This window comes from Plasmodium fragile, assembly GCF_000956335.1.
Source record: "Plasmodium fragile strain nilgiri unplaced genomic scaffold supercont1.12, whole genome shotgun sequence".
NCBI classification, from domain to species: domain Eukaryota; phylum Apicomplexa; class Aconoidasida; order Haemosporida; family Plasmodiidae; genus Plasmodium; species Plasmodium fragile.
Genome location: NW_012192592.1, coordinates 79,196 through 102,837, shown reverse-complemented (window position 1 = coordinate 102,837; position 23,642 = coordinate 79,196). Strand labels below are relative to the sequence as shown.

The window sequence follows — 23,642 nt, the reverse complement described above, 5'->3', positions numbered from 1 at the left end:
CAATTTTGGATGCCCCTCGCAACGACTGTGCCAGTTTGCAAGGCTTAATTGTAGAGGTGTATGAAGGGACGACAACAAAAAAAAAAAAAAAAAAATTTCCAAGGGAAAAATTTAAATTTAAAATTTTTCTACCACTGTGTTTTTTTTTTTTATAAAAAAAAAAAAAAAAAAGAAAAGATACAGTACGACAGCTGAGGGCTCCACTGGTTCGTGGAACACTTGTGCGTAAGAGCGTACTTGCGATGCACGTTTGAAAAAAACTGCCCGCTCGTTGTTCGCGATTGTACGTGGTGAGCATTCCACCAGGGTGAAGAAACCACAAGTGACAGGAAGCGCATTTGCTGCTTCAGTAAAAAAAGGCCTGCCAAGTGCGAATTAAGATTGCCCGTGGTTGGTTTGTGAGAAGATCAGTGATTTGCGCCAAAGCGAGGGGTGACGTGTACACGTACACTATTAACAAGAAAAAAAAGAACGCTTATCTGCACGGTACGTACTATTATATGTACGCACGATCATACGTACGAATATATGTACATACGTGTGAACGCTGCTTGCTCGACATTGCGTTTGCTTCACAATGGATGGCAACGGAAGGTTCCACATGCAGAACAATTTTGACCTGAGCATGAACAGCAGCTGTGAGCCGCATGCGAGTTATTTTGAAGGTCCTGGGGGGATACATAACGGGATGTACTACAACAGCTACGGAGACGATGGTGGGGGAAATTTCCCCATGGGCCGAGCAGGAGGGAATATGTACATGGGGGACAAAAAAGGGATGATGAGGGGTGGTCCTCCTCCTGCAGTTGTTCCTGCAGCTGTTCCTGCTGCTGTTCCTGCTGCTGTTCCTGCTGCTGCTCCTCCTGCTGGTGGTTTCCATGGAGGGAGGACCATGCACGGTGAGAACGCCCCACCAAACGTGCTCTACCAACGAAATTACAATTTAAATAATAGCGCAAATTATAACACAGGCAGTTACCCACCTTATAACAGCGATTATAACAGTAGCATGAATTATCAAATGATGAGTAGCGGAGGAAGTGGTAACTTCCAAGGGAACATGCTGAATGTGTCTTCGTCTCCTAGGTCTTACCACCCAAATGAAGAGTACATATTGAATAAGAAAGCAGCAAAAATTCTTTACATACATAATATATCGAGCAATTATGCAGAAGAGAATTTTATTTATAGTGTTTGTTTTGTGTATGGTAATGTAGAATCAGTGAGTTACATGAAGGGTAAGAATTTATTTATTGTTAAATTTGAATCATCAGATGGTGCCTTTTGTGCTTATAAGTACCTACCTACTCACTTTAAGAATATACATTTGGAGCTGAGAAACGAGTCGAGGAAAATAAGTTACTTTAATGAAAAGGCTAACAGCAATAAATACATTTCTCCTAACATATGTGAGAAGAAATTTCTTTCGCTCAGTTTGGACAAGAGGGAGTACATCATGAGTATAAAACAGAAGGAATTGCTTCGCAAGTGTAAGGAGAAATTGAACAAGTACATTAATATGCTTAACAATAAGACCATGAATGTTGAGACCAAGGAAAAGCTCAAGTGCTTGATCGATCACTTGAAGACAAGGATAGAAGCACTTAATAATCATTGTGATAGGCAAGCATTGGGTGATTCCTCTAGTGCTGCCACTTCATTTAATATGTATGACCGGGGTCCTTCGGGGAATGTCAACATGGGGGGGGATTTTTCTGGAGCAAACCCAGGTGGGCAGAACAGCAACGCTATGGGGGGAGGAAACTTTTCCAGCGGAGGGGGAGCAACAGGAGCGGCGACCTTAGGAATGGGGCAGGGGGGGATAGACCCAATGAACGCCCCAAGCACGACCATCAAAATTAACTCTGTGATGAACATTCAAAACAATGAAGAACTGAGCAACTACATTGCGCAAAACAATTCCATCTTCCTCAACGAACACATTTTATATTTTTCCTTATTTTCCTTTGGACAAAAATACGCCATTATTAAATATAGCAACGAAAATATTGCGAGAAATGTATTTAAGAATTGTAACATGTATAATATAAATGTGGAGTTTGTGCAGGACGACGCGGATGGACAGGCGACCGGATAGGTGTGTGCCGTTCGCCATTATGCGAGGTCTTCATCGAGCAGTCTTAAAAATGGAATCCACGAACGCGGCACTGCACAAAATGCGCATAAGTATCCAATTGCGATGATTTTTTTTTTTTTTTTTTTAAATCGTAAAAATTGTGCGTGATTTTTCTTTTTAAATGAACAAAAACAGCAGCGCGCGTTTGATGAGTCTTTTTTTTTTTTTTTTTTTTTTTTTTTCAACCTCCTTGCGCCAACTCCCTCTCCACATGATATATAACGATGTTGTTTTGGCATGCCAGCAGAGGCGCACATATTTGTTGGTGTGCGGGTTTGTACTCTCCCGTCCTCTGTTCGTTGCATTTCGCTTCACCGTCGCCACGTTACGTGCACATGTTCAGGACTCCTTCCTTCAATTGGCCCGTGTACACACACATGCATGCATACACGCATGAGAAATGCAAAGCGTAGCGCATATTTAAGGAAAATTTTATGTATGCTTCCTTTCGTCTGGTTAAGTATGGTTTAACGTAGGAAAATGAACAGAAAAAAAAAAAAAAAAAAAAACACCAATAGGACAATGCTAGCCATAAATGAAGGACTCAAACGATAAGTTCGGTAAACGCCACACGGGCTAACCGATCAAACGATGTGCAGGTAACAGGCTCCCCCCCGAAAAGAAGCGAGGGGGCTACAAATATGTATGCACAAACGAAACAAAAAAAAAAAAAAAGCAATTTGTCACACGTGTGCATCACGCGGAGACGTATCACAGAAACGTGTACATATTTTCAATCGACTTGAGGTTCCTACTTTGTTCCCTTTTATCCTTGTCGATTTTTTTTTTTGTTTTGTCTTTTTTTGGTTTCCCTTCCTGCACAATTCCGTTGTAGACAATATCGTGCAGGTGGGTTTTCTGGTGGAAGGTTGTGTGCATTTGTGCATTTTGTGCATGGCTGTGGTGGTCCATTTGTTGATCCGTTGGGATGGCCCCTTTAACCTCCAACTCATTGGGGTTGTCATAGGAGAGGCCCTGAATGAGGGACGGGGCAGTGTTCAGTTTTTCGAGTAGGATTTGTTCCTTTTCTCTTTTGTTGATTAAATTTTCTGTAGTTTGCATGATGGTGTCTAAGAGGACTCTACTTCCTCTTATATTTCTTGAAGCATCATCAAGAACATTTTTTTTTTTTTTTTTTTTTTTCTTTTTTTATTTCTTAGGTTAGCTCCAAACCCTCCTTTACCTCCTTTCAAACGAAACAAAACATAAATGTCTAGAAATTCGTCAAAAATATTTACTGCAGATTTGTTTTCATTTTTTTTAATCAATATGATGCTTCTCTTTTCAGCGAAATTATTTTCGCTAGCAGATATGTGTACTTTGCCATTCTCATCGCAGTGGGTGTTTGTTCTGGGGCAATAATATTCTTCACTTGACATGGATTTAAAGTGATTCATTTTATTTTTAATTTCTTTAAAGTAAAAGGAGTTGTATGAGGATAATTTTTTCTTTACTTCTTTTTTATATTCACTTGTTATACTTCCAACAAGGTTTAAAAAGTGGTTTGAGGGTCTACTTCCATAGAAGGGATGCTCATCATAGGTGTGTAAGAATCTTTTCGAGTCCACTAACCTTTCTTCATTTGCATTTGTAAGAATATTTGACATGATGCTGTGGTGAGAAATATCTTTTTTTTCATTTATTATTTGGTTATTCTTTTTAATTGCGTTGTCTAGGAGGACCGTCTTGGGTCGGAAGCGCCACGTGGGAAGGAGGTTGAAATTTGCGTCGTTTATCACTGGGGTTTCCCACGTGGTTGGATTCAAACTGTGTTCAGAGGGGGGGAAGTAATCGGCCCATGTGACACACCACGTTGTATCACTCTCGTCAAGCCCGCTGCCATCCCCAAAACGCAGGAACCTTTCCTTTATGCTGATATTGTTCATTATGAGTAATTTCTTCGTTATGGTAAAGACCACGTCGATTTTTTTTTTTTTTTTCTTCAGGAAAATATATTTTCTGTTTATGACCAAGCGGAACCTTTCAATTGGGACGTCAAAAATAAGGTTAATTAGAATGTAGAAAAAGGCACTTGCGTTTTTTTCAATTATCCTCCTCTCGTATTTGTTCAGGTACTCACTGATCTTTAATCGCTTGTTCACAATGTTGTTGCCGATGTGGATAATGTAGTTCGACGTCATCTTGGCGAGGGTTCAAATGGGAAGGCGCGATGGAGAGATAAAGACGGGGCGTTTGCTGGTTGCGGTGATTTTCCTGCCCCTTCCGTTGAGAGATGTCCTTTTTGGGGGTATCGCGCACGATGGAGTGATTTACCCCTGGAGGGAGTAACAAATTGTCTCGCTAACCACACGTGCACAGGGTCACAAACACGCACGTCGTGAGGTGTGTAGTTCGTTTACTCTCCTGGGTGTAAACCCTTGGGGGGCAGGTTCCAACGCGTAGTTCTTCGAACGACTATGCGCAGCTGCACACATGAACGTATTTTACAGGGGAGAGAAAAAAATAGGGCTACAAAACAAGGCAAAAAGGGGGGGGGGAAAAAAACGAGCGCACACAAATGGGGGAGTTATCCCTACCCATACACGCAACTGAAGTGTGCAATACGTGATGGGAGGAGAATGTCCATGAGTAGGCAGCGGCGCCGTGGGAAAAAAACTCTACGGTCATGAATTCAAGAAGGTACAAATATGTGCATACAATGATACACTATTGCGATGTATTTTTTTTTTTTTTTTTTTTTTTTCTTCTATATGATCCGCTTTGACGGCTTATAATATGGAAGAAAATACATCAAATGGGTATGTATGGAAGGGATGAAAAAAAAAAAAAAAACAAACAAAAAAAACAGCTACATGAGGATGGTCTCTCGTCACAAACATCAATTTTGGATGCCCCTCGCAACGACTGTGCCAGTTTGCAAGGCTTAATTGTAGAGGTGTATGAAGGGACGACAACAAAAAAAAAAAAAAAAAAAAAGGCTCACATGCGTAAGTTGACACGTTTCCCACACGTCAAATCCCTAAGCAGGTGCTCGTGTCTGCTATGTAGCGTTAAGTTTTATTCACACGCTTGTTGGTGCAGACATGTACATATGGACCCTCGCCAAGAAAAAGACGTTGCACTCCTTCATTCAAATAAAGCAGTTTTTTTTTGTAATGTACATGATTGTGTTTGGACAGGGTCCCCAAGGGGTTTTTCTTTTCCTGGAGAATGGGCATACGGATGTGCTCCGCCCCCTCTTCCTCCGAGCACGGCTCCCGCTGTGGTCTTCTCCAAGCACGCCTCTCGTTTGGGTCTCTTCAATCTTGGAGTGGAAAAGTACCTCCTGGGTATGGCAAACAATAAAGGGGAGCACTTGTCAAAGGTGCCCAAATGATGAGAAAACAAAAAGTGCAGGCAGAACTGCTGTCGGATGTTTACTCGTTGAGTATAACTTTTCTTCAGAGGAGGGGGCGGCGGGAGTTAATTGTTTGCCCTCTCCTTCTTGTATTATACGCCAAGAAGGGTTTTAAAAAAGAAGGAAAAAAAAAAAAAAAAAAGAGGCAGTTTTATGAGGATTTTTTCTTTTTAATTCGGCAAATTTTGGTCAATGTAAAAGGGAAGAAAAAAAAAAAAAAAAAGGTTATTTTTTTCTTTTTATTATTTTTTGTTCTTGCCGGTACGTAAAATGTGAGTTCTGTTTGGGGCATTTTTTATTTTGTGCGTTTGTTGGGGGTGGCTTGGGGTCCGGTTAGCACTGTTTTAAGTTTGGCCCCTTTCATCCCATTTCAGATCGGTTCAATTTGGCCTGTGACTTTTTTTTTTTTTTTTTTCCCATACATTCACTTTGCATATATTTTTTTTTTTTTTTTCATTGCCCCGGCGTCCTTTTTGGTTAGCCGAATTAATCTTCACAAGTGGAAGAAATAAAAAGGCAGGAAAAGGTCGAAATAAGGCAAAGGTGTTTTTTTTTTTTTTTTTTTTTTTTTTTCTTTCGTCATTTTCCTTCTTTTGCAGAGAACAAAAACTTATAATGGAAGGGTGCAAAGGCGTAATTGTTCTTATATGATAATGAAAGGTAGAGCAAAGTCCACCAATAGGAGATTTCTCACTTTGCCATTTTAAAAACGTTTGGGGTGAACCACACCTAGTCCGTCCAGCAGGCAGGGGAGTGGGCAGAAGTCCTGCCGGCAGTTTGACCAGATCCGCGGTGAAACAATTGTACACATATACTTTGTGGCTGCACGAAATTGCAAGGGCGCGTATGTGCGACTTACCTTCATTTTGTGAAGCACCAAAACAAAAAGATTTGCTGACCATCCCGTGGGGGTAAAGCTGTTTACACGTGTACCACGTGTGTATGTGTATGTATATGTGTTTGTATTTTTTTTTTGTTTTGTTCATTTCCCCTTTTTACAATCCTAACGGGAAGCGAGATACAGCCACGCTGACTGCAATTGTGCCCATGATACACACCGCCCAGAGGAACAAAAAAAGAAAAAAAATGTGCTTACTCCTCGAAGCAGTTAAGAAGTAAATGTCCATATGTGCAGTAGAAAATTGGACCTGCGTTTATGTGTGCCTTCGTGGGATGCAGAATAATCCTTTCTCTGAATCCTGTGCGGCCAGACTTTAATGAAAGCATATTGGGGGGCTTTTCCTTTTTTTCTTATTGCTTTACAATTTGTCCTTTCCCCATGAGAACGCACGAGGTGTTCATTTTTGCATCACAACAGGAACACCAACCAGGTGCGATTGCGCTTGAGTGTGTGACGTGTGCTGGTTCCCGCATGAACCTGTCTGGAGGCATGTAGAAATATTTTACACGCTTATCTTCACGTAAACAGCTGAGCCAAATGACGAGACATAACAACCGCCTCGCCAAATTGACCAACGCGAATAAGACTGAACATGTGAACCCCCTTGGGGAGATAAAGGGGAAGAAAAAAGACCCCCTCGTGCCGTCGTCCTGTTCTGTTGGCCTTACTCCCTCAAACGAGTTGCAAAAATGTACAGAGAATAAGACCAATAAAAAGAAAAAAAAAAACTCAAGTGAAAAGGGTCAAGATGGAAACAATCCCAATGCAGATATGCTTGGGAGCCATCCCAGTGATAACAATGAAGACGGAAGTGGTGAGGCAGCGGGTGAGGCAGAACATGACGGCACTGGTGACGACCCTGTTGTGGGGTCTCAGAAGGGGGAAGAGACAGCTGATCAAACCCTTTCGCCAAATGACCTAGTGCCAATAATATCGCTACACAAGGAAACCATTTTAAATTACAAGGAGAGGGAAGACGTTCCGCACAAGAAGGAGACCCTACTGCGAGGTAGCAACTGTGGAGGGAAACTGCGCGTGGTACATGGACAGGGTAACCACGCGAGCAGGTCCCTTGACGGGAGAACTAGCCTACGCAGTAAGGCACGCACTAAGCCACGCAGTGATAGAAGCCGACTAGGCAGCATCGAAGGGGACGAGGTCGCCGTGCCGCACAGCGCCACAAAAAAGGTCCTATTCGAGGGAGGCGTCAAAATAGTGAAAAGTGAGCTGCGTGAAGTTGGCGCAGGAAATGAGTCAGATGCTGCACCAGAAGGGGGCGAATTAAATGAAGCCAAACCGTGCGAATCGGACTCGCCAGACGAACCCTCCGCGCGCTCAAGTGACAAATTGGACAAAGCTGAATTGATCAAGGGAGAACCCCCTCCACCACAATATGAAAAGTACAAACGGAAAAAGAAAAAAAAAAAAAAAAAAATAATAAAGTTCGAATTATTTAAAAAAAGTGTCCTCTACTCCAATTACACTGGCCCAGATATTCTCAACGCTCTGAACCAGACCAAATTGAATTTGAGTTTTTACCAGCGGGAGGTTGACGATTTTTTGAGTGTCATTAGGAATCTGCAAAATATGTAAGTGGTCATCTTGCCGGTTGAATACTTGTGCAGAGCTGTACGTGTGTGCATGTAACGCTGGGGATGGCGAAGCGGGGAGTTCAGAGTAGACACTGCCCATGTGTCACTTTTAAGGCTTCCCTATCCCCGGGTTCGTAAAAAGAGGAAAATTGAGGCACATTTTCATCATACATGTGTAATCCTTTCTGTCCCCCCCCATGCAGCGTCATGATCGAGCGAGAAAAGTACATGGAGTTGAAGGAAATGCTCAAGTACACTACGGAGGAAATAGAAAAGGAAAATGCAAGGCTCTATGAAGAAATTCATTCATATAAAAAAAAATATAACCAGCTTAGGACGGTCATATCAAATATCGGTTATGGTATTTTCTTTAATCTACACAAGAGGGAAGTGCCTACATGTACCAACAACGATAATATAAATTTGGAGGGGGGTTATGGGGAGGAAGGACGTGAAGAATATACTGCCGAGGTGAACGAGTACGATTATGTCATGGTGAATGAGACTGTGTGTTCGGGTAACGGTGGGAACGCTAAGGGTAAACACACCAGGAGGGGAAAGAGCGGCAACACATCTTCGCTGTTGAAATACCTCGATTTTTGAGCCGACATGTGTGAGTGACCGCGTTGGGGTGTGTCCACACGGATGGGCAATTGGGGCTTAGGAAGTTGGGCCGCCTTACCAGGGCGTGTACCTTCCGGTGTCTCCTTCCCTGCCCCCACCGCTGCTGTATCTGAATTTTTCTTTTTTTTTTTTTTTTTTTTTTTTTTTTTTTAACCTGTTCAGGTTTTTTTTTTTTTTTTTTTTTTTGTTCACCTATGTGCGATATCCGCCGCGTCGGTTTTATTTTTTATTTTAGCTTTCCATTTGGCTTCATTTATTTCACCCCTTGGCTCTTACGCGAAATGGAAAAATGCACAGGTGCCGTGAGACAACTCATTCTGCGGTAAAATCATACACAAAGCGATCTTAATGTACAATTATTGACGTCGCTAAAAATGCAGCAAAATGTGGCGAGGGGGGAGTTTCACTGTCATGTTTTTGTTAACACCATCATTGAGAAATCCCTATTGCACGCTCTGCAGGACATTTAGGTGGACAACCCATGCGGATCTGCGCATGCGTGTAGGGCAGAACAAATAAACTTTTTTTTTTTTTTTTTTTGAAGGGAAAATTTATTCGTGCAGGGGGGACAAAGAAAAGGGTAGAATGCTTTTTTGTGTGTCCATTTATCGGGGAGTATATATCCGCGCCGAGCGTACCTCTATCATTGTTGCTATACGCGTGACTTTTTTTAACTAAATCCATTTAAGAAAAAGAAAAGTCGAATGAGTTTGTCCGATTTGTTCGGCTGGCTTGGTTCGCCAGGGAGTTGTATGCCCAATGGAGACATCCTTGCAGGGACACGAACAAAATGGCACTGTGCACATTGACAAAGACAAACATTTCGGAAGCTTCAAATTAGGGGACATGCATTGGGAAGGTGCCACTGCCGGTGAGGAAGTCTTTCCACCTGGGCAGGAAAATACAGGTGACATAATAACTAACTGGGAGGCACAACGAACAAGGGGAAACCATCGACTAAGTAGAAAGCTGGTAGACATTTCCATCCTCAAGAATGTTTTAAATGTGTATTTCCTGTTTGACAGAGATAACGTTGGGCACATCGACAAGAAGTATGCCTGTTATGTAATTCAGATGATTTACGAAAATGATGCAAATTTTATGGTAGAAAATGTTAAGTTAAATGGAGGAGACGCTGTTGGTGAGAAGGAGGAAAGACGCAAACTCTTTGCAAAGGATGCACGGAAGGAGCAGGCATTTTTCTGCACCAAATCCTTCGCAACCCTTTTGCTAATCCTCTTGAGGGACGTATCTGCGTTCCAACCTGTGGGTGAGTTTATAACGAAGGAAGTTTTTATTGATGTAGTGACTCAATTTGTACGGAGTAGCACACACGATAGGAATAGGCATATGTACGGAATGATGAAGTACCCACAGAATATGATCACCAAGTTTTACAACTATGTGCATTATTTGAAAGACCTGGATAGTGAACGGAAAAAGCAGGAAATCAAAATTAAGAAGAAAACAAAGGAATTGAAAAGTATATTTGTCCTTGATGACAAATTAGTAAATGCCGATTTGGATACTCACATCAAACATTTTAACGAAAGAACGAGGAAGAAGTTACAAAATATTAAGATAGAAACGGATGCTCGAGAAATGAAGGAATGCACATTTTCCCCAGAAATTGCCAAGAAGCCACTGTATTTGTTAAACAAAAAATATGAGACAAAAATGAAAAAATTATATGAAGACAAAAACATGTATGGGAAGTACACCACAATTGGCATAACCTACGACTTAGACGATTCGATTGAGAGGACGTTGCATTTGCCGGAACGTGTCTGTTTCGACAGTGATTATGCGCCTTTTACAAATTTTAGCGATTTGCAACATGTAGACGGTGAGAGTAATGGCCAACCGGAGATCCAGCTGAAGTATATAATTCACCAGGGGTATGCAAAACCGAAGAAAATACACTGGAACGATACGCTCAGGAATAAACGGGCCGTGTCGCTTAGAGAAGTGGATGAGGATCTCCTACAGGGTAAGGAAGCTGTAATGCAAAAGGCAGCCAAGGGGGAAGAGCCACACGTGTAAAATAATTTCAATCATTTTGCACCTTAAAATGTGTGCAAATGCAAATTAAAAACAAAAAAAAAAAAAAAAAAATACACAATTAGGTTCGATTTGCCTGACCTGTTCATAAATATTTTAAACGAAAATGGTACGCACTGCATGTGAATATGTGTGTGGTTTGGCTTATCCACAGGTAATGTTGCTGATATAAACACACAGGTGGAACAATCATGTCGCACTTTTTCCTTCTTATTTTTTGTTTACCCCTTGTTTGGTTTGTCAGTGCTGTTAAGCATATCACAACAACATAATTGCGATTGCCCTTTTTTTTTTGTTTCTATTTGGTGATTACCTTTGCTTGTTGCACTTTTGTGGCTACGGGTAGACATCCAAATAAGTATAAAAAATGTATGTACAATTTGGAAATAAAAAAAAAAAAATTAAGACCATGATGTGTGTCAGTGTTCCTGCTTACCATTCGGTATACGTACAGGAGTAGGATTAATGTGCTTACAGCCGATGCGTACTGCAGGCAGGTGGGGAACCCCCGTTGTAAACGACAAACCAAACGAAACCAGAACAATCACACGCACTCATCAAAGTATGTATACAGCTGGTGCGGGGGGAAAAGTTTGAAAAGAGAAGTTGCACATTTTTTATAAGGCACACACTTTCACAACATGGCAAAACGTACAGGGGGGACGTCGAACATTGAGGGATGGCACGGTTTGTTGTAATCCTTCTATGGCACCTTTTTTTTGTGCACTCGGTTTGTGGAAGGGATTTCGAGATGATGTAGGAAGTTCTCGTCAATTCCGTAAGCCCAGAATGGAGACATACAAACTACCGTAAGAGGCGTAGCCCTCCTTTGTAACAATGTAGAAACATGGGGTTAATTCATAAAAGGGGTAAGCATTAAAACGTTACACGTGGGTGGTAGGTCCTGCGTATCCTCCTGCACACATGTAGGCGTCTGTGCTATGTATGCAAATGTAGGCGCACGAATGTATGTGCCCATGCGCTGCATACACGTACATGGGTACTTTTACACGGCCAGACGACAGTCGCTTGTAAGTGCCAAGTGCATGTCATTTCTATTGAACGCGCTGTTCTGCTGGGTGTATGCTCTTAAAAAAAAAAAAGAATGCATATACACAAAAGAGGAGGAAAGGCCAAATGTTGATGAAAACGATCTTGCGAATTCTCTATGCTTGTATACTTTGTTTTGTCATGCTTTTGCCAAATTGACAAAACGCTACACTTACTTTTGCATGGCCTTGTTATCTATCGCTTTTTTTTTTTTTTTTTTTTTTTTTTTTTTTTTTTTTTTTTTTTTACATAGCATTCCTGTTAGGGCAATTAAAAAAGTTTTTTTTTCGTTTCTCTTTATATTTTAACATTTTTGTTTGTTACGTTTTTTCTTAATTTTTTTCATTATGTTCGTTCGTTAAGCCCTTTTGTTTCGTTTGCAAATTTTCCTTCCCATTCGTCGTTCGTTTATGCTCTTTTGCTTTTTTTTTGCGTTTTTCCCTCCTCCTTTTTGTTTCCCCGCCTTTTCTCTTCTTGGCTCCCCTATAAACCCGCCCGTTCTCATTTAATGGTTTTACGCCGTTCCCAGCTTCCCTCGCCCAATTTTTAAGTGGGTATTTTTGTTTGGGGGGGGCGCATCGGATTTGGCTACTACAAAGATATATCTTCCGTGTTTCTCTTCACTTCATTGATGAATTAAGTTTTTTTTTTATATTTATTTTGAACGCTGCTCTTGGGCAAACGTTTATTTGGTGAAGAAATTCCATGGGCAATTAAAAAAGTTGTGAGTTATGCGAATGCGTGTTCCACGTGCACGAGTTTGCGTCATGCGGGGCAGTGGTAACAGCATTTGAGAGAGTTTACATAGGGGAGCACATGAACATGTGTGGATAAAACATACAGGCATGTAAGCACGTGTTTTCGTGTGCCTTATTTATTAGGCCAGTAGCTATTGCCTTGTGTGCATAGCGTTTCATGTGCAGACCCTTCATAGGCATTGTAAAGCCAGGCAGTGATTTTGCCAAATTGACACACATATTATAATATAATACAGTAGCACTGTTTTTCATAATTGTTCTCGTTTTGCACTCCGTTGGATAGCGTTTAAGTCGTCCTGTTTGTGAACGCGTATGAAGGAACATATAGCTTGTTCGTCTACCCTCATCCAGCGTGGTTAGTGACGAGCAGACGTGTCCTCGCATACCTCCCTCTTAGTTGCGCAAACGATGAGCGAGGGGAAGAGAGGTAGTATCCAAGAGGAGGGAGGAAAAAAAGACGGCGCATCATTCAGCACTTCAGCGGAGGGTAACAGCATGTACCAATCAAGTGCCAAGGAAGGGAACAACAAGTACCTATATAATAATGCTACCTATGGAGGGTACGGTGCTCCAGGACGTGGGCTAAGCAGTCTGCAGAATTTTGGCCCATTGAATACTTCCCACAGTGATTATCGTAATGGTTATCAAGGTACCTACCCTGGTGGGGGTTACGCCAATATGGCTTACCAAATGGGTGGGTACCCAGGGGGTGGGAACCCAAGTGTAAGTTACGCAAATTATCAGAGCGGTAACTACCTGTACAGTAAGAATGAGAATTATTTCTCGAATTTTAATAACGCTGGAGATAGCACGAGTTACAATTATTCAAAGGATTGTGGTGGGACTAAGGAAGTGCGTGAAGAGGAGGCGAAGAAGAATAGCAAAAATGACAATATAAATAATGACCCATCCTCTAGTAATGTAAATAACGATGATAAATATGTGGAGATGTATATCAACAAGGTGAAGGAGATATATTACTTTCACGTGTTTTACCATTATTTAAAATTAGGGTACCCAGAAAAAGAGGCGTCCATGGAGTCCAAGAAATATATTTTTATAACATTGAGTCGGTACTTTATGTTAGTTAAAAATGCCATTTTGTCATCAGCAGAATCGATTAAGCAGATAAATAATTGTGTATGTTCAAATTTGTCCTACTATCAACAGCAGACAAATCTTCAGGAATTTTTGCTCAATCAGCAGGTGAATTTACAGAGTATGAATTTAGGGACGCTGAACATTGGGAGTATTAATTTGCCTTTGAGTGACCATGAGAAGTTGGGTGATTTGTCCAAACTGAACTCTGGTGAGGTCAGTGGTGTGAGTGGTGCGGGTGGTGCTAAGACGACCCAGGGGAAGGACTCCACTGAGGTGCAGAGTGGAGCCAACCCAAACAGTGTTTACAATATTAAGGCAGACAAAATTAATAATATGATTGATTCAATTGAAGAAATGAAAAAATTAAATAAAAATAAAAAAATGAATATGTATGGTTTAGATGAACATATGAGTGGAGTAGATGAAGAGGCCAATAATGGCTTAAATAACGCTAGTAAAAATGGTGTAGATTATGCCTTTAACAATAATGAGGAGGGGAAAAAGAAAATAAGCTTTAGCTTAAACAAGACGAAAAATAAATTATTTCAAATGTATAATAGGGTTGGGACTGACCATAACCGGAGGACTGCCAATGAGGAAGTTGGCGAGGTTAGACATTTGGGTGATGAAGGTAGGACAAACGAGCGGAAGGGACAGGGTGGTTTATATTCCTCCAATTCAGTTACAATGCAAGATGCAAGTCATGTCACAGGGAATAATTTTGCTAATATGTTTCCATATGATCAGCAGCGGGGTCGTAATGATGGTAGTGCTCCTTTGAGTGGTGATGCGACTAGCGCAAATGACATGAGCGAGAAAAATCAAATGAAGCAGGTTACTGGGTTGTATGGAAACCGAGGAAGAGACATGAACGGAGATGATCAGAGCTTGTATGGAAATGTTAATTACTCCTCGTATGGACGAGAGCAAGAGTCTCATTTGTACCCAAATGGGATGAATGTGAAAGGGAGTTATGACACGAGCAATAATCTCCTTGGGCGAATGGGTCATCGGGGTGTGGACGGCAAGGAGCAGTTCGTGGGAGGCGTTAAGCAGAGGTATGACGGGAAGGTTACGGCAGGTGATGAAGGCAGCGACGTCGAGGAGCGGCAGCAAGTCTTGCAGCATGCGAGGGACAATCGGTTATATAAAGGTGTGAACGACACAGGTCGCGCGACAAGTCAAAGTATTAGGAAAGACGCTAGTGGCAGGTATAGAATGCAGAAGGATGGTAATCAGGATGGGGACTACGACGGGGATAACCTGGGCAGTGGTATTTTGGGCAGTGGCATTTTGGGTAGTGGCGTTTTTGGAAGCGGCATTTTGGGCAGCGGCGGTAGCAGGTACCCCCATGTGGCGAAGGGTCAGAAGACGACTGCGGAGGAGGAACCCCCCGATGAAGTGAAAAAGTGTGACACCTTTAAGATGTACATAAATAACATACAGGAGGAGTTTAAGGAGGAATGCAAGAATGCCAATTTTTCAAGGCTTTTGAAGGAGTTCATAAACAGGCTAGTAGCATTGAACAGGAAGAGAGGCGCGAACACGAGGTTCTGGAGGTTCAATGTGATGCCAACGCAGGAGGATATCCTCTCCATGGACGTGCTCTTTTTCAATCGCAGAAGTAATTTTTCTCTCTTTTTTTTTATGTGCGCATTTGTTGCGGGGACACTGTTTGCGCTGTATTGCGGCGGCAGGTGGTGGCCAGCAAAATAGTTGATACACCACCCGTGTGATTGTGCCACGAATAAAAGATGCTTTTCCCCCTCTTTATGCTGCTCCATTTTGTGTTTTTTCCCCCCCCCCCCCTCCTGCAGAAGCTAAGAAGCGGTACGCGATGAACGACGAAGACAACGACATGGAGTACGGCATCAGTTTCAGTGACAAGAAGAAGAAGTTAAGTGCAGAAGAAATTGAAAGTAGGGATAGGAGACTGGAAAAGTATGGAGATGTGTCCAAGGGGAAGAAGAATGATCAGTCAGACAATTCCTTTTATATTGATTATAACGGAGCGAACGACATGGATAATAGTGACTACATCACTCTGGAAAAGTTACTTGACAAATACAATTTCGCTAGCTGCTACAAGAATAAGAATTTTGTGGGGTTGTGTAAGAGCATTCAGAAGTTTTTTTTTAGGTTGACGTCTCTCCCGGAAAGGAAAAATGTAAATGGGAATTGATGCTAGGGGCGTGGGAGACAAAGGCGCATCGGAGATTTTTCCCTGGCGTGCCGATTGGGGTCCTGTCCTGCCTTTTTAATAACCTTGTACATGTGGTTGCGTTGTGTGTATTTTGTACCTGTTACGTTGTGATATTTTTGCGTATGTTTTGTTTTTGCCTCCCCGCAGGTGAGAAGCTTCTCCGTACTCAAGTGCACGTACGCGTACGTCCTGCACAAGTACAACCAGGACAGGAACTACAAGTACATCAACGAGCAGTTCAGATCCATGCGCCAATGTATGAACATTCAGAATATTTTCCACGATGATGTTATAAACATATATGAAACTAACATTAGAATTTGTATCGTCAACAATGACCTGTTTCAGTTTCTGCAATGCATTAATAAACTGTTTGAGTTGTACCAGCGGCTAAACATCAAGAAGTCGAAGGTAGGCAGAGGGAGAGGCGTCCGTTTGCGGGCACTGTTGACCGGGTTCAGGGTAAATTGGCTAGTTCACCTGACATCGCTGCGTACATGTCACGTCACCGCGAAAACTTCCTTTCCCCCCCCTTTGTGCAGGTCGAATTTCTCTGCTACAAGCTGATCTATCTGACCCTTCAGAACATGCACCAGGAGTTCCTCGTGGAATACCTAACGCTAAGCGACGAGGAGAAGAACCATGAGAACGTGCAACTGTGTTACTACCTAAACGAGTGCATAAAAAATAAAATGTATTTAGTAAATATTAACATGGTGTCTCCCTTAGACGACGAGGTCAACCATTCATATATATACAAAAGAGTGTTTATAAATGATCACATTTTGACTTATTTACCTAACCTATTGGGGTTGAGCGAGAACCGAGATCTGAATGTGAACTTGGAATTGCTAATCGAGTTTGTGAAACAGCACAGTGAAATGAAAACTGAGGAAGTAGAATGCGTTGAAGATGGAGGTGTGAAGAAGGACGGTGTTAAGATGCCCTATCTGACGAACTACCTGATCGTTCTGTTTCTGCCCAAGTACAGGCTCCTGGCGCTCATAAATATATGCATGTAAGGGATGCTTTTGCGCAGCGCGGCGTGCACAGATCGCGGTGCACATCTTGGCGTTTGCGTATTTGTGTGACAACTGCATCCACATTGCTGCCACCGCACGCCTCGTGTGTAACATGTGCCCACCCCTTACCGCCCTTTCTCTGCAGGACGAGCAATAAGGTTGGCATATCGACCTTGACAAAGCTGCTGAATTTCCAGGACGACGAAACGTGTCTTAGTTTCCTCGAAGAGGTAAACACCATCATGAAGAATAACGAAGTGATAAGCAAGCCCTCCCTGGACAATCTGATGAAGTCGCCGCTGTTGAAGAATAAGTACATTAATCATATTAGGTGAATTTAATGCACAATGGGGAAAAGTGGGCACGCAATATTTTGTCCTGAATAGGTATGGAAAATTGTCTTCCCCCGCGAAGGGGTGTTATATGTGTGTCCCTTTTTTTTTTTTTTTTTTTTTTTATTGTCAAGGGGAGGTGCACTGAATACGCTTTCCCCAAATGTACCATTCGTACACGGTAGCAGTTTCTTCTGCTCCCTCTCCCCCGTTTAACTCTTTTTTTATTTAAATTTTTTTTTGTGTGTATATATATGTAATTCTCCTCACACATGTGGATGTAGCGTACATGTGCTGAGTTGGTCATTTACCAACCGAATCAAACGGGATGACTTATTTTCCCCTCTCGCCCAGTCGAAGAGGGACACGTGGGACGTGTGCAAAACACATTTATGACACCGATTATGCAATAAGAAGTGTAGAAAGGGAAAACGTGCAACATGTAAAAATTAAAAAAAATAAAAAGGAATGCTCTGTTAATCGGCCGGCGGGGATGCTACTCTCCTGTGGGAGTATAAACAAGGGGGGTGGGGGGGGCCCTTCGTGCCACTCTCAAGTGAACGGTTGTGTGCCGCCCATTTCTGCGCGACGGTGGTTTTACCCCATTTCCACATCTTGGTGTGGTAAACCCCTTTCCTTCACGATGTGCATAGGGATTGCATACACGGGGTGCATTTGTCGCAGGTCCAATGTCCCATCTGATTCGTTCATGTGGTCTATCAAGCTGAGTGCAGCGAGGCCGAAGAAGGTGTGGCAAATATCTGGAAGGCAATCTGGGTTGTCACTTATTCCACCCTTCTCCAAATCCTGACAAAGCAGGATGTAATTTTTTAAGGCATTTTTATTTACCCATTTGTATTTTCCTAAAATAATTAAAGAGGAGAAAATCCACCATGAGTAGCATGTGTCTGTTAATTTTTCTGCTCGTCCGTTGAAGCCCCCATTATTTGTTTGTCTCAGACTTAGCCACTCTCCTATTTTGTTTTCATTAATGAGGTGTAATTTTTTAATTAAAAATAAAGTTCCTACTGCACAGAAGACGCTAGCAGCATGGGGTTCATTTCCACTGGTCCAAGAAAACCCATTTTGGCAAATGGCATAATTTGTTAAAACGTATGACGCAATTTTTTCTGTTGATACTTGAGTGAGCTGGTTTAGGATGGTCAGGCAGCTGACTGCACTGTAAACAAAGCGTGTATCTACTTCTCCCCAAATGTCTGCTTTAAAGGAGCCATCTTCATTGAACAGGGATAGGATGTATTCCGTGGTGCTGTTCGCAATGTTCTTTGGTGGGTTACTTCCATCAGGGGGGTGACTTGACGAGTGGAGGTAGGGATTAATTTCTTCAAAGGAATGGTTAAGTAGGAGGAGAGACAATATCGCGTAGTGCGTGGACACAACATGGGAGTCATAATTTTTGTTGTTTCCAAATCCCCCATTGGCATTCTGGCACTGCAAAATGAAATTAATGAATTCGTCCTTTTTGTCGATTTCGTGAGACAAAATTTTACATGAGCAGATGTAGTAGAACACGCCGCGCATTTTCATGGTTTCGTTGAATATGAGTTCTTCTGCGCTGGTTGTGTCGGTGTAGGTGTTTAGGAAGTTTAAGTGTTTGTCTTTTACGAACTGAATTTCCTCCATCTTTTGGATTAGAAGTGGGGGGGGGGTTTGTTTTATGGATTGAGCACACGGGTGGAGGTGGGCCTACACATACGCTATGTAAGTGTATACTTTTATTTTGTTATTTATTTTTTTTTTTTTTCCTCTTTTTTTTACTCTGTTGTGTTGCCCTTTTCAAGTTATCATTTGGTAGATTCTATTTCGGCAGAAGGAAGTGGGGAAAAATTGGGGAGGCATGAAACGTTCAGGGAAATGTTTCGATGGAGTTTCGGAGCGGGGGTGAAATAACACGTTGTAAAAGGGTGGGCGATTTGAAATGGGCACCCGAACACTCCAAATGACATGTGTGGGGAGGATATATATTACGCACACTGGGTGAAGAACTTTTTCAGCTGAACACATGTCGCGGTGAAGAACTGTTTCAGGTGCACGAGGCGACCTTATTTGAGGAGGACCTGCACATGGGGTGAGGATTGGCTAGCTTGCGGCTCCGTTTGTTGGTGCTAAAAAACGGCCAGGAGCTACCCATTCGAATTATTATTATTTTTTTTTAGTGAAATGGTACGTATGAAGAAGTGTCATTATGATTTGTAATTTAGCACATGTTATTGAACAAGTAGGAATTTTGCTAAAGTTTGTTCTTCTTCACAATTTTTTTTTTTTTTTTTTTTTTTTTTGTGCACGGGAGTGGCAACAGTGCGAGAGGAACAAAGGAGATACATTTTAGGAGAGTTGCTGTGGTACATCATTTGGCGACGCCGATTTTTGTGGCGAATTGTTGGGGAGAAGCGGCAAGCGGAACAGACCACAAAGCGCATGGCAGACGCGAGAGCAATTAAAAAACAGAAGAAAAAGGAAGAGGGAAAAATGAAAGGCATTAACAACGGAAATGCTTAAATTATTTTTGTGGAAAGGACAGGACGCTTTGGTAGTGCTTGTCCTTTTGTCCTTATTTGTGAAATGGAAATCGGTTACGTTGGTTAGTGCCCTGAGTAGGTGTCGCAGAAAGGATGGAGTAGTGATTCAACGTTGGTGTAAACCTGCTGAGCAGTCCTTCTTGATGAGTGGGGACCACGTTAGAAAGTCCATCCGTAGCACTCCACACGGGAAGAAAAGCAGAGTGAACACATCTCGTCTTATGTTAAGCAACGTGTGCGCCAACAGAAATGTAGAGTTGGAGAATTACCGCAACATAGGGATCATAGCACACATAGATGCAGGAAAAACGACGACAACCGAGAGAATACTTTATTATACAAATGTTATTAAAAAGATTGGTGAAGTACATGAGGGGATGTCCACCATGGACTATTTGGACATTGAAAGAGAGAAGGGGATAACGATCAATGCTGCTGTTACTACTTGCTACTGGAATGGAAGTGAGAAGAATTTAGGAGAGTATCGAATCAACATTATAGATACACCAGGGCATGTCGATTTCACAGCCGAGGTGGAGAAAAGTTTACGTGTTCTTGACGGAGGTGTGGTTGTATTTGATAGTAGCGAAGGGGTAGAATCTCAATCGGAAACTGTTTGGAAGCAAGCGAACAGATATAACATTAGCCGAATTATATTTTTAAACAAGTTAGACAAAGTGGGAGCAAATTTTGAGTCTTGCATAGAAGAAATAAAAAGGAAATTGAATAAAAAGATTTTGATTTTGTTTGTTCCCGTTTTTGAGATGACCAACTTTGTTAGCACCATTGACATTTTGAAGGAGAAAATGATTGTGTATAAAAATGCGCATGAATTTGTATACGAAAATATTCCTAAGAGTCACTATAATACATTTTTAACATATAAGAATTTGCTATTTGAACAGATCGCTGAAAAATTTAATTCCTTTTTGGACATGTACTTAAATGATAAGCCTATTCAAGTGGAAGAGGTGGAGAAATATATTCGAAAGTTAGTCGTGGAGGAAAAGTACAATGTGGTTATGTGTGGGTCTTCTTTGAAGAATAAAAATGTGCACATGTTGTTAGACGCCGTTGTGAAGTATTTACCTTCCCCCATTGATTCAATTCAGAATTATAAAAATCAGGTTATATTCAAACATGATGTTAATAAGCGGGGGGAGAGGATATTACCGATTGAGCTTCCCACTGTGGGTGTAAAGGAGGAAGCTACTGCGAGTATAAGTGAGGAACCTGCGTTGGGTGGGGCAAGCAATACTGATAAGGGTACACGGCAGGAGGAGACCATTGGTAGTGTCGCGAAATCGAGTGATAATATGTCGGAAGAACTAAATCAGGTGAATATAAAAAATTTTAAGAGAAAAGTAGTTGCGTTGATTTATAAAATTATGAACGACCAGCATCTTGGAAATATAAATTATGTCCGCATTTATGAAGGGCAAATAAATAGGGGAGATTATATTTATAACAACAGAACGAAAAGGAGTGAAAAAATTTCGAAAATATTTTTTATACATTCGAGTGAAAAGTATGAATTGGAATGTGCGCGGGCAGGGGACATTGTCGGCTTGGTTGGATTGAAAGACACACAAATTGGGGACACGTTAAGCAGTACTTTTTTGAGGGCTGAATTGAAAAAAATTAAAGAAATTCCTCCGATTATTAGTTTTTATATTTATAATAAAAATAAAAATGAGTATGAAAAGTTAATTAACGCGTTAATGAAGATTAAAAAGGAGGACCACTCCTTCTTTTATCACATCAATCCGGACACAAAGGATTTGTTAATTAGTGGAGTGGGGGAACTGCACTTGCAAATTATTATTAACAAAATTGAGAAGGATTTTAATATCCCCATCATTTATGGACAGCCACAAATATCCTACAAGGAAACCTTCGTTGAAAATGTGGAGGCCAGGGGAAAGTACATCAAGCAGTCAGGTGGACGGGGACAGTATGGCGACGTCCACATTAAGATCGAGCCTATGTACAGCTACGCCGAGGAGGAAGAGGAGGAGGAAGAAGAAGGGGACAGCCATAACGATGAGCAGAACTCCAAAAAGGTGGACGATCGAAGCGATGAACAGGATGACTCAAACAGAAACAGCATGAACATTGACACTTCCGAAGTGAATAATAATATTATTATAAAAAACGAAATAACCTGTGGAGCCATTCCTTCAGCATACTTTGACGCGATATACACGGGGATACGGGAGCAGTGCAACTTGGGCGTTCTCTCAAACTCGCCACTGATAAATATTATTGTGAGGATCGTGGATGGATCGTTCCACCCGGTCGATAGCAACGAGCATGCGTTCAAGTTGGCTGCGGGGATCGCCATTCGGGAGGCTGCGCGGAAGACGTCCGTTCGGCTGCTGGAGCCGATGATGAACGTAAGGCGGGCGGTGAAGTGGCCAAGTGGCCAGCGTATGCACGACTCCAACGCAGCGCCATTCACGTGGAACACCATTCACACGGAACCCCATTTACATGTGGGTGCGTCCCTTTCCCCCTTTTGCAGCTCAACGTGTCCGTGCCCACTGAGTACCTGGGAGACGTCATCAGCGACTTGGTTAAAAAGAGGGGAAAAATACAGCACATCGATGAAAGTAAGAATTGGCAAGGGACAGACGCGCGACATGCGCGTGATAGTGCTTCTCATTGCATGGCGAGGGCAAATTTTACTACATGTGCGTCCCTTTGAGCATACCCTTTCGCACACAGCGCTGTGCACACTTTGCTGCGCACAATTTGCTGACCCCCTTTTTGTGCACACCCAAATCAGGCGACGAATACACCAAGGAAATAGTTGCGAGAGCACCCATGGCTTCCATCCTGTCCTACGTTAGCGACTTGCGGAAAATAACCAAGGGGCGAGGTTAAAACTTTTGCATTTTTAAAACGTTTTCGTGTCTCGCGTTTGAATGGACGGAAACGAGTAGTAGGATTCTCTGCGCTAGGTGAAATGGTGTATCATTGCGTGTTTTAATTTTTTTTTTTTTCGCCCCGCAGGAAATTACACCATGACGCTTCATAAGTACGCCCTGGTGCCTCAGTACATCCAGGAGCAAATTTTGCAAAAGAAGGATTGATAAAACGAAGTGGTGTAACATGGTCGCCCCTTAATTTTTACTTTTATAAACGCAACAGTCTTCATTTTAAATTTTGGCTTTTTTTTTTTTTTTCCTTTTTTGAAGTTATTTCGAAAAAAAAATATGAACAGTTCATATTTTTTTTTTTTTTTTTGTTGACAAATATTTTTCCGTTGTTTTTAGCTTTTCTCGTTTTGTGTTTTTGCCCAGCTTCCTTTTTTTCTCCATTCATTATACAAAGTGGGAACGAGGAAAGTATGTTCCTCCCACGTTGAAAGTAAACGTTCATTCGTTTTACCTTTTTTAGCAGTGTTACATTTTAGGCCAATTTTGTGGGCACACGCGGGGAAGAAATTGGGAAAAATCGCGCCGAAAAAAAAAAAACAAAAAACGAGTCGATTTTAACCCTTTTAGTAGAACGTACGATTTGTTCAGAGGACTTATTTCAGTGCGATTTTGTATCGCCAGTGGGGACGCCCATGGATACCCCACTTGTGGGTTGAAGTACGACGGTGGAACTGTTCCTTGTGCGCATTGCGCAGGTTGGATTTGCAGCATGGATTGCTAAACAAAAAAGTTCGTTTGTTTCAATTTTGTGGGAGCATTTTTCCGGTTGGTATGCTACGCCGTGTTGGCAAGGTACCTCACGTGGTGAGACGCTCTCGTGTGTGTGTGTGTGTGGGGGGGGGGGGGGTTACCCCCACAAGTGCATATATATATGTACGTAATTTTTTTCACCAAATGTGTGGTACGAAATGGTATGAAGAACACTTTATTGGAGTCCTTCCCCACGTATCGTCTCCCAATTCACTTCCTCACCGTGGAGGATATGTAGCGTATCCCTCCTTCCCACCAACTGATCAATCAT

At 42.0% G+C, this 23,642-nt stretch overlaps 8 protein-coding genes across 8 annotated transcripts; 5 read left to right on the top strand and 3 right to left on the bottom strand.

The window, feature by feature from the left end:
- Nucleotides 1–577: 577 nt before the first annotated feature.
- Nucleotides 578–2,098, top strand: AK88_01390 (uncharacterized protein; the record flags this gene model as incomplete). The annotated part of the gene is made up of 1 exon (XM_012479025.1): nucleotides 578–2,098. The coding sequence occupies one exon, from the start codon at nucleotides 578–580 to the stop codon at nucleotides 2,096–2,098; it is 1,521 nt and encodes a 506-aa protein (XP_012334448.1).
- Nucleotides 2,099–2,848: 750 nt separating this feature from the next.
- On the bottom strand, nucleotides 2,849–3,199 carry AK88_01389 (uncharacterized protein; the record flags this gene model as incomplete). The annotated part of the gene is made up of 1 exon (XM_012479024.1): nucleotides 2,849–3,199. The coding sequence occupies one exon, from the start codon at nucleotides 3,197–3,199 to the stop codon at nucleotides 2,849–2,851; it is 351 nt and encodes a 116-aa protein (XP_012334447.1).
- A 29-nt stretch (nucleotides 3,200–3,228) lies between these two features.
- AK88_01388 (uncharacterized protein) lies at nucleotides 3,229–4,278 on the bottom strand (the record flags this gene model as incomplete). The annotated part of the gene is made up of 1 exon (XM_012479023.1): nucleotides 3,229–4,278. The coding sequence occupies one exon, from the start codon at nucleotides 4,276–4,278 to the stop codon at nucleotides 3,229–3,231; it is 1,050 nt and encodes a 349-aa protein (XP_012334446.1).
- A 2,655-nt stretch (nucleotides 4,279–6,933) lies between these two features.
- Nucleotides 6,934–8,591, top strand: AK88_01387 (uncharacterized protein; the record flags this gene model as incomplete). Its single annotated transcript, XM_012479022.1, has 2 exons — nucleotides 6,934–7,985; nucleotides 8,192–8,591. The coding sequence occupies 2 exons, from the start codon at nucleotides 6,934–6,936 to the stop codon at nucleotides 8,589–8,591; spliced, it is 1,452 nt and encodes a 483-aa protein (XP_012334445.1).
- A 780-nt stretch (nucleotides 8,592–9,371) lies between these two features.
- Nucleotides 9,372–10,655, top strand: AK88_01386 (uncharacterized protein; the record flags this gene model as incomplete). The annotated part of the gene is made up of 1 exon (XM_012479021.1): nucleotides 9,372–10,655. One exon carries the CDS (start codon nucleotides 9,372–9,374, stop codon nucleotides 10,653–10,655), a length of 1,284 nt encoding a protein of 427 aa, XP_012334444.1.
- A 2,234-nt stretch (nucleotides 10,656–12,889) lies between these two features.
- Nucleotides 12,890–17,142, top strand: AK88_01385 (uncharacterized protein; the record flags this gene model as incomplete). Its single annotated transcript, XM_012479020.1, has 5 exons — nucleotides 12,890–15,206; nucleotides 15,400–15,749; nucleotides 15,933–16,196; nucleotides 16,328–16,803; nucleotides 16,953–17,142. 5 exons carry the CDS (start codon nucleotides 12,890–12,892, stop codon nucleotides 17,140–17,142), a joined length of 3,597 nt encoding a protein of 1,198 aa, XP_012334443.1.
- Nucleotides 17,143–17,615: 473 nt separating this feature from the next.
- Nucleotides 17,616–18,783, bottom strand: AK88_01384 (uncharacterized protein; the record flags this gene model as incomplete). The annotated part of the gene is made up of 2 exons (XM_012479019.1): nucleotides 17,616–17,643; nucleotides 17,741–18,783. 2 exons carry the CDS (start codon nucleotides 18,781–18,783, stop codon nucleotides 17,616–17,618), a joined length of 1,071 nt encoding a protein of 356 aa, XP_012334442.1.
- An 868-nt stretch (nucleotides 18,784–19,651) lies between these two features.
- AK88_01383 (translation elongation factor G) lies at nucleotides 19,652–22,774 on the top strand (the record flags this gene model as incomplete). The annotated part of the gene is made up of 4 exons (XM_012479018.1): nucleotides 19,652–22,075; nucleotides 22,204–22,291; nucleotides 22,468–22,560; nucleotides 22,695–22,774. 4 exons carry the CDS (start codon nucleotides 19,652–19,654, stop codon nucleotides 22,772–22,774), a joined length of 2,685 nt encoding a protein of 894 aa, XP_012334441.1.
- Nucleotides 22,775–23,642: the final 868 nt, after the last annotated feature.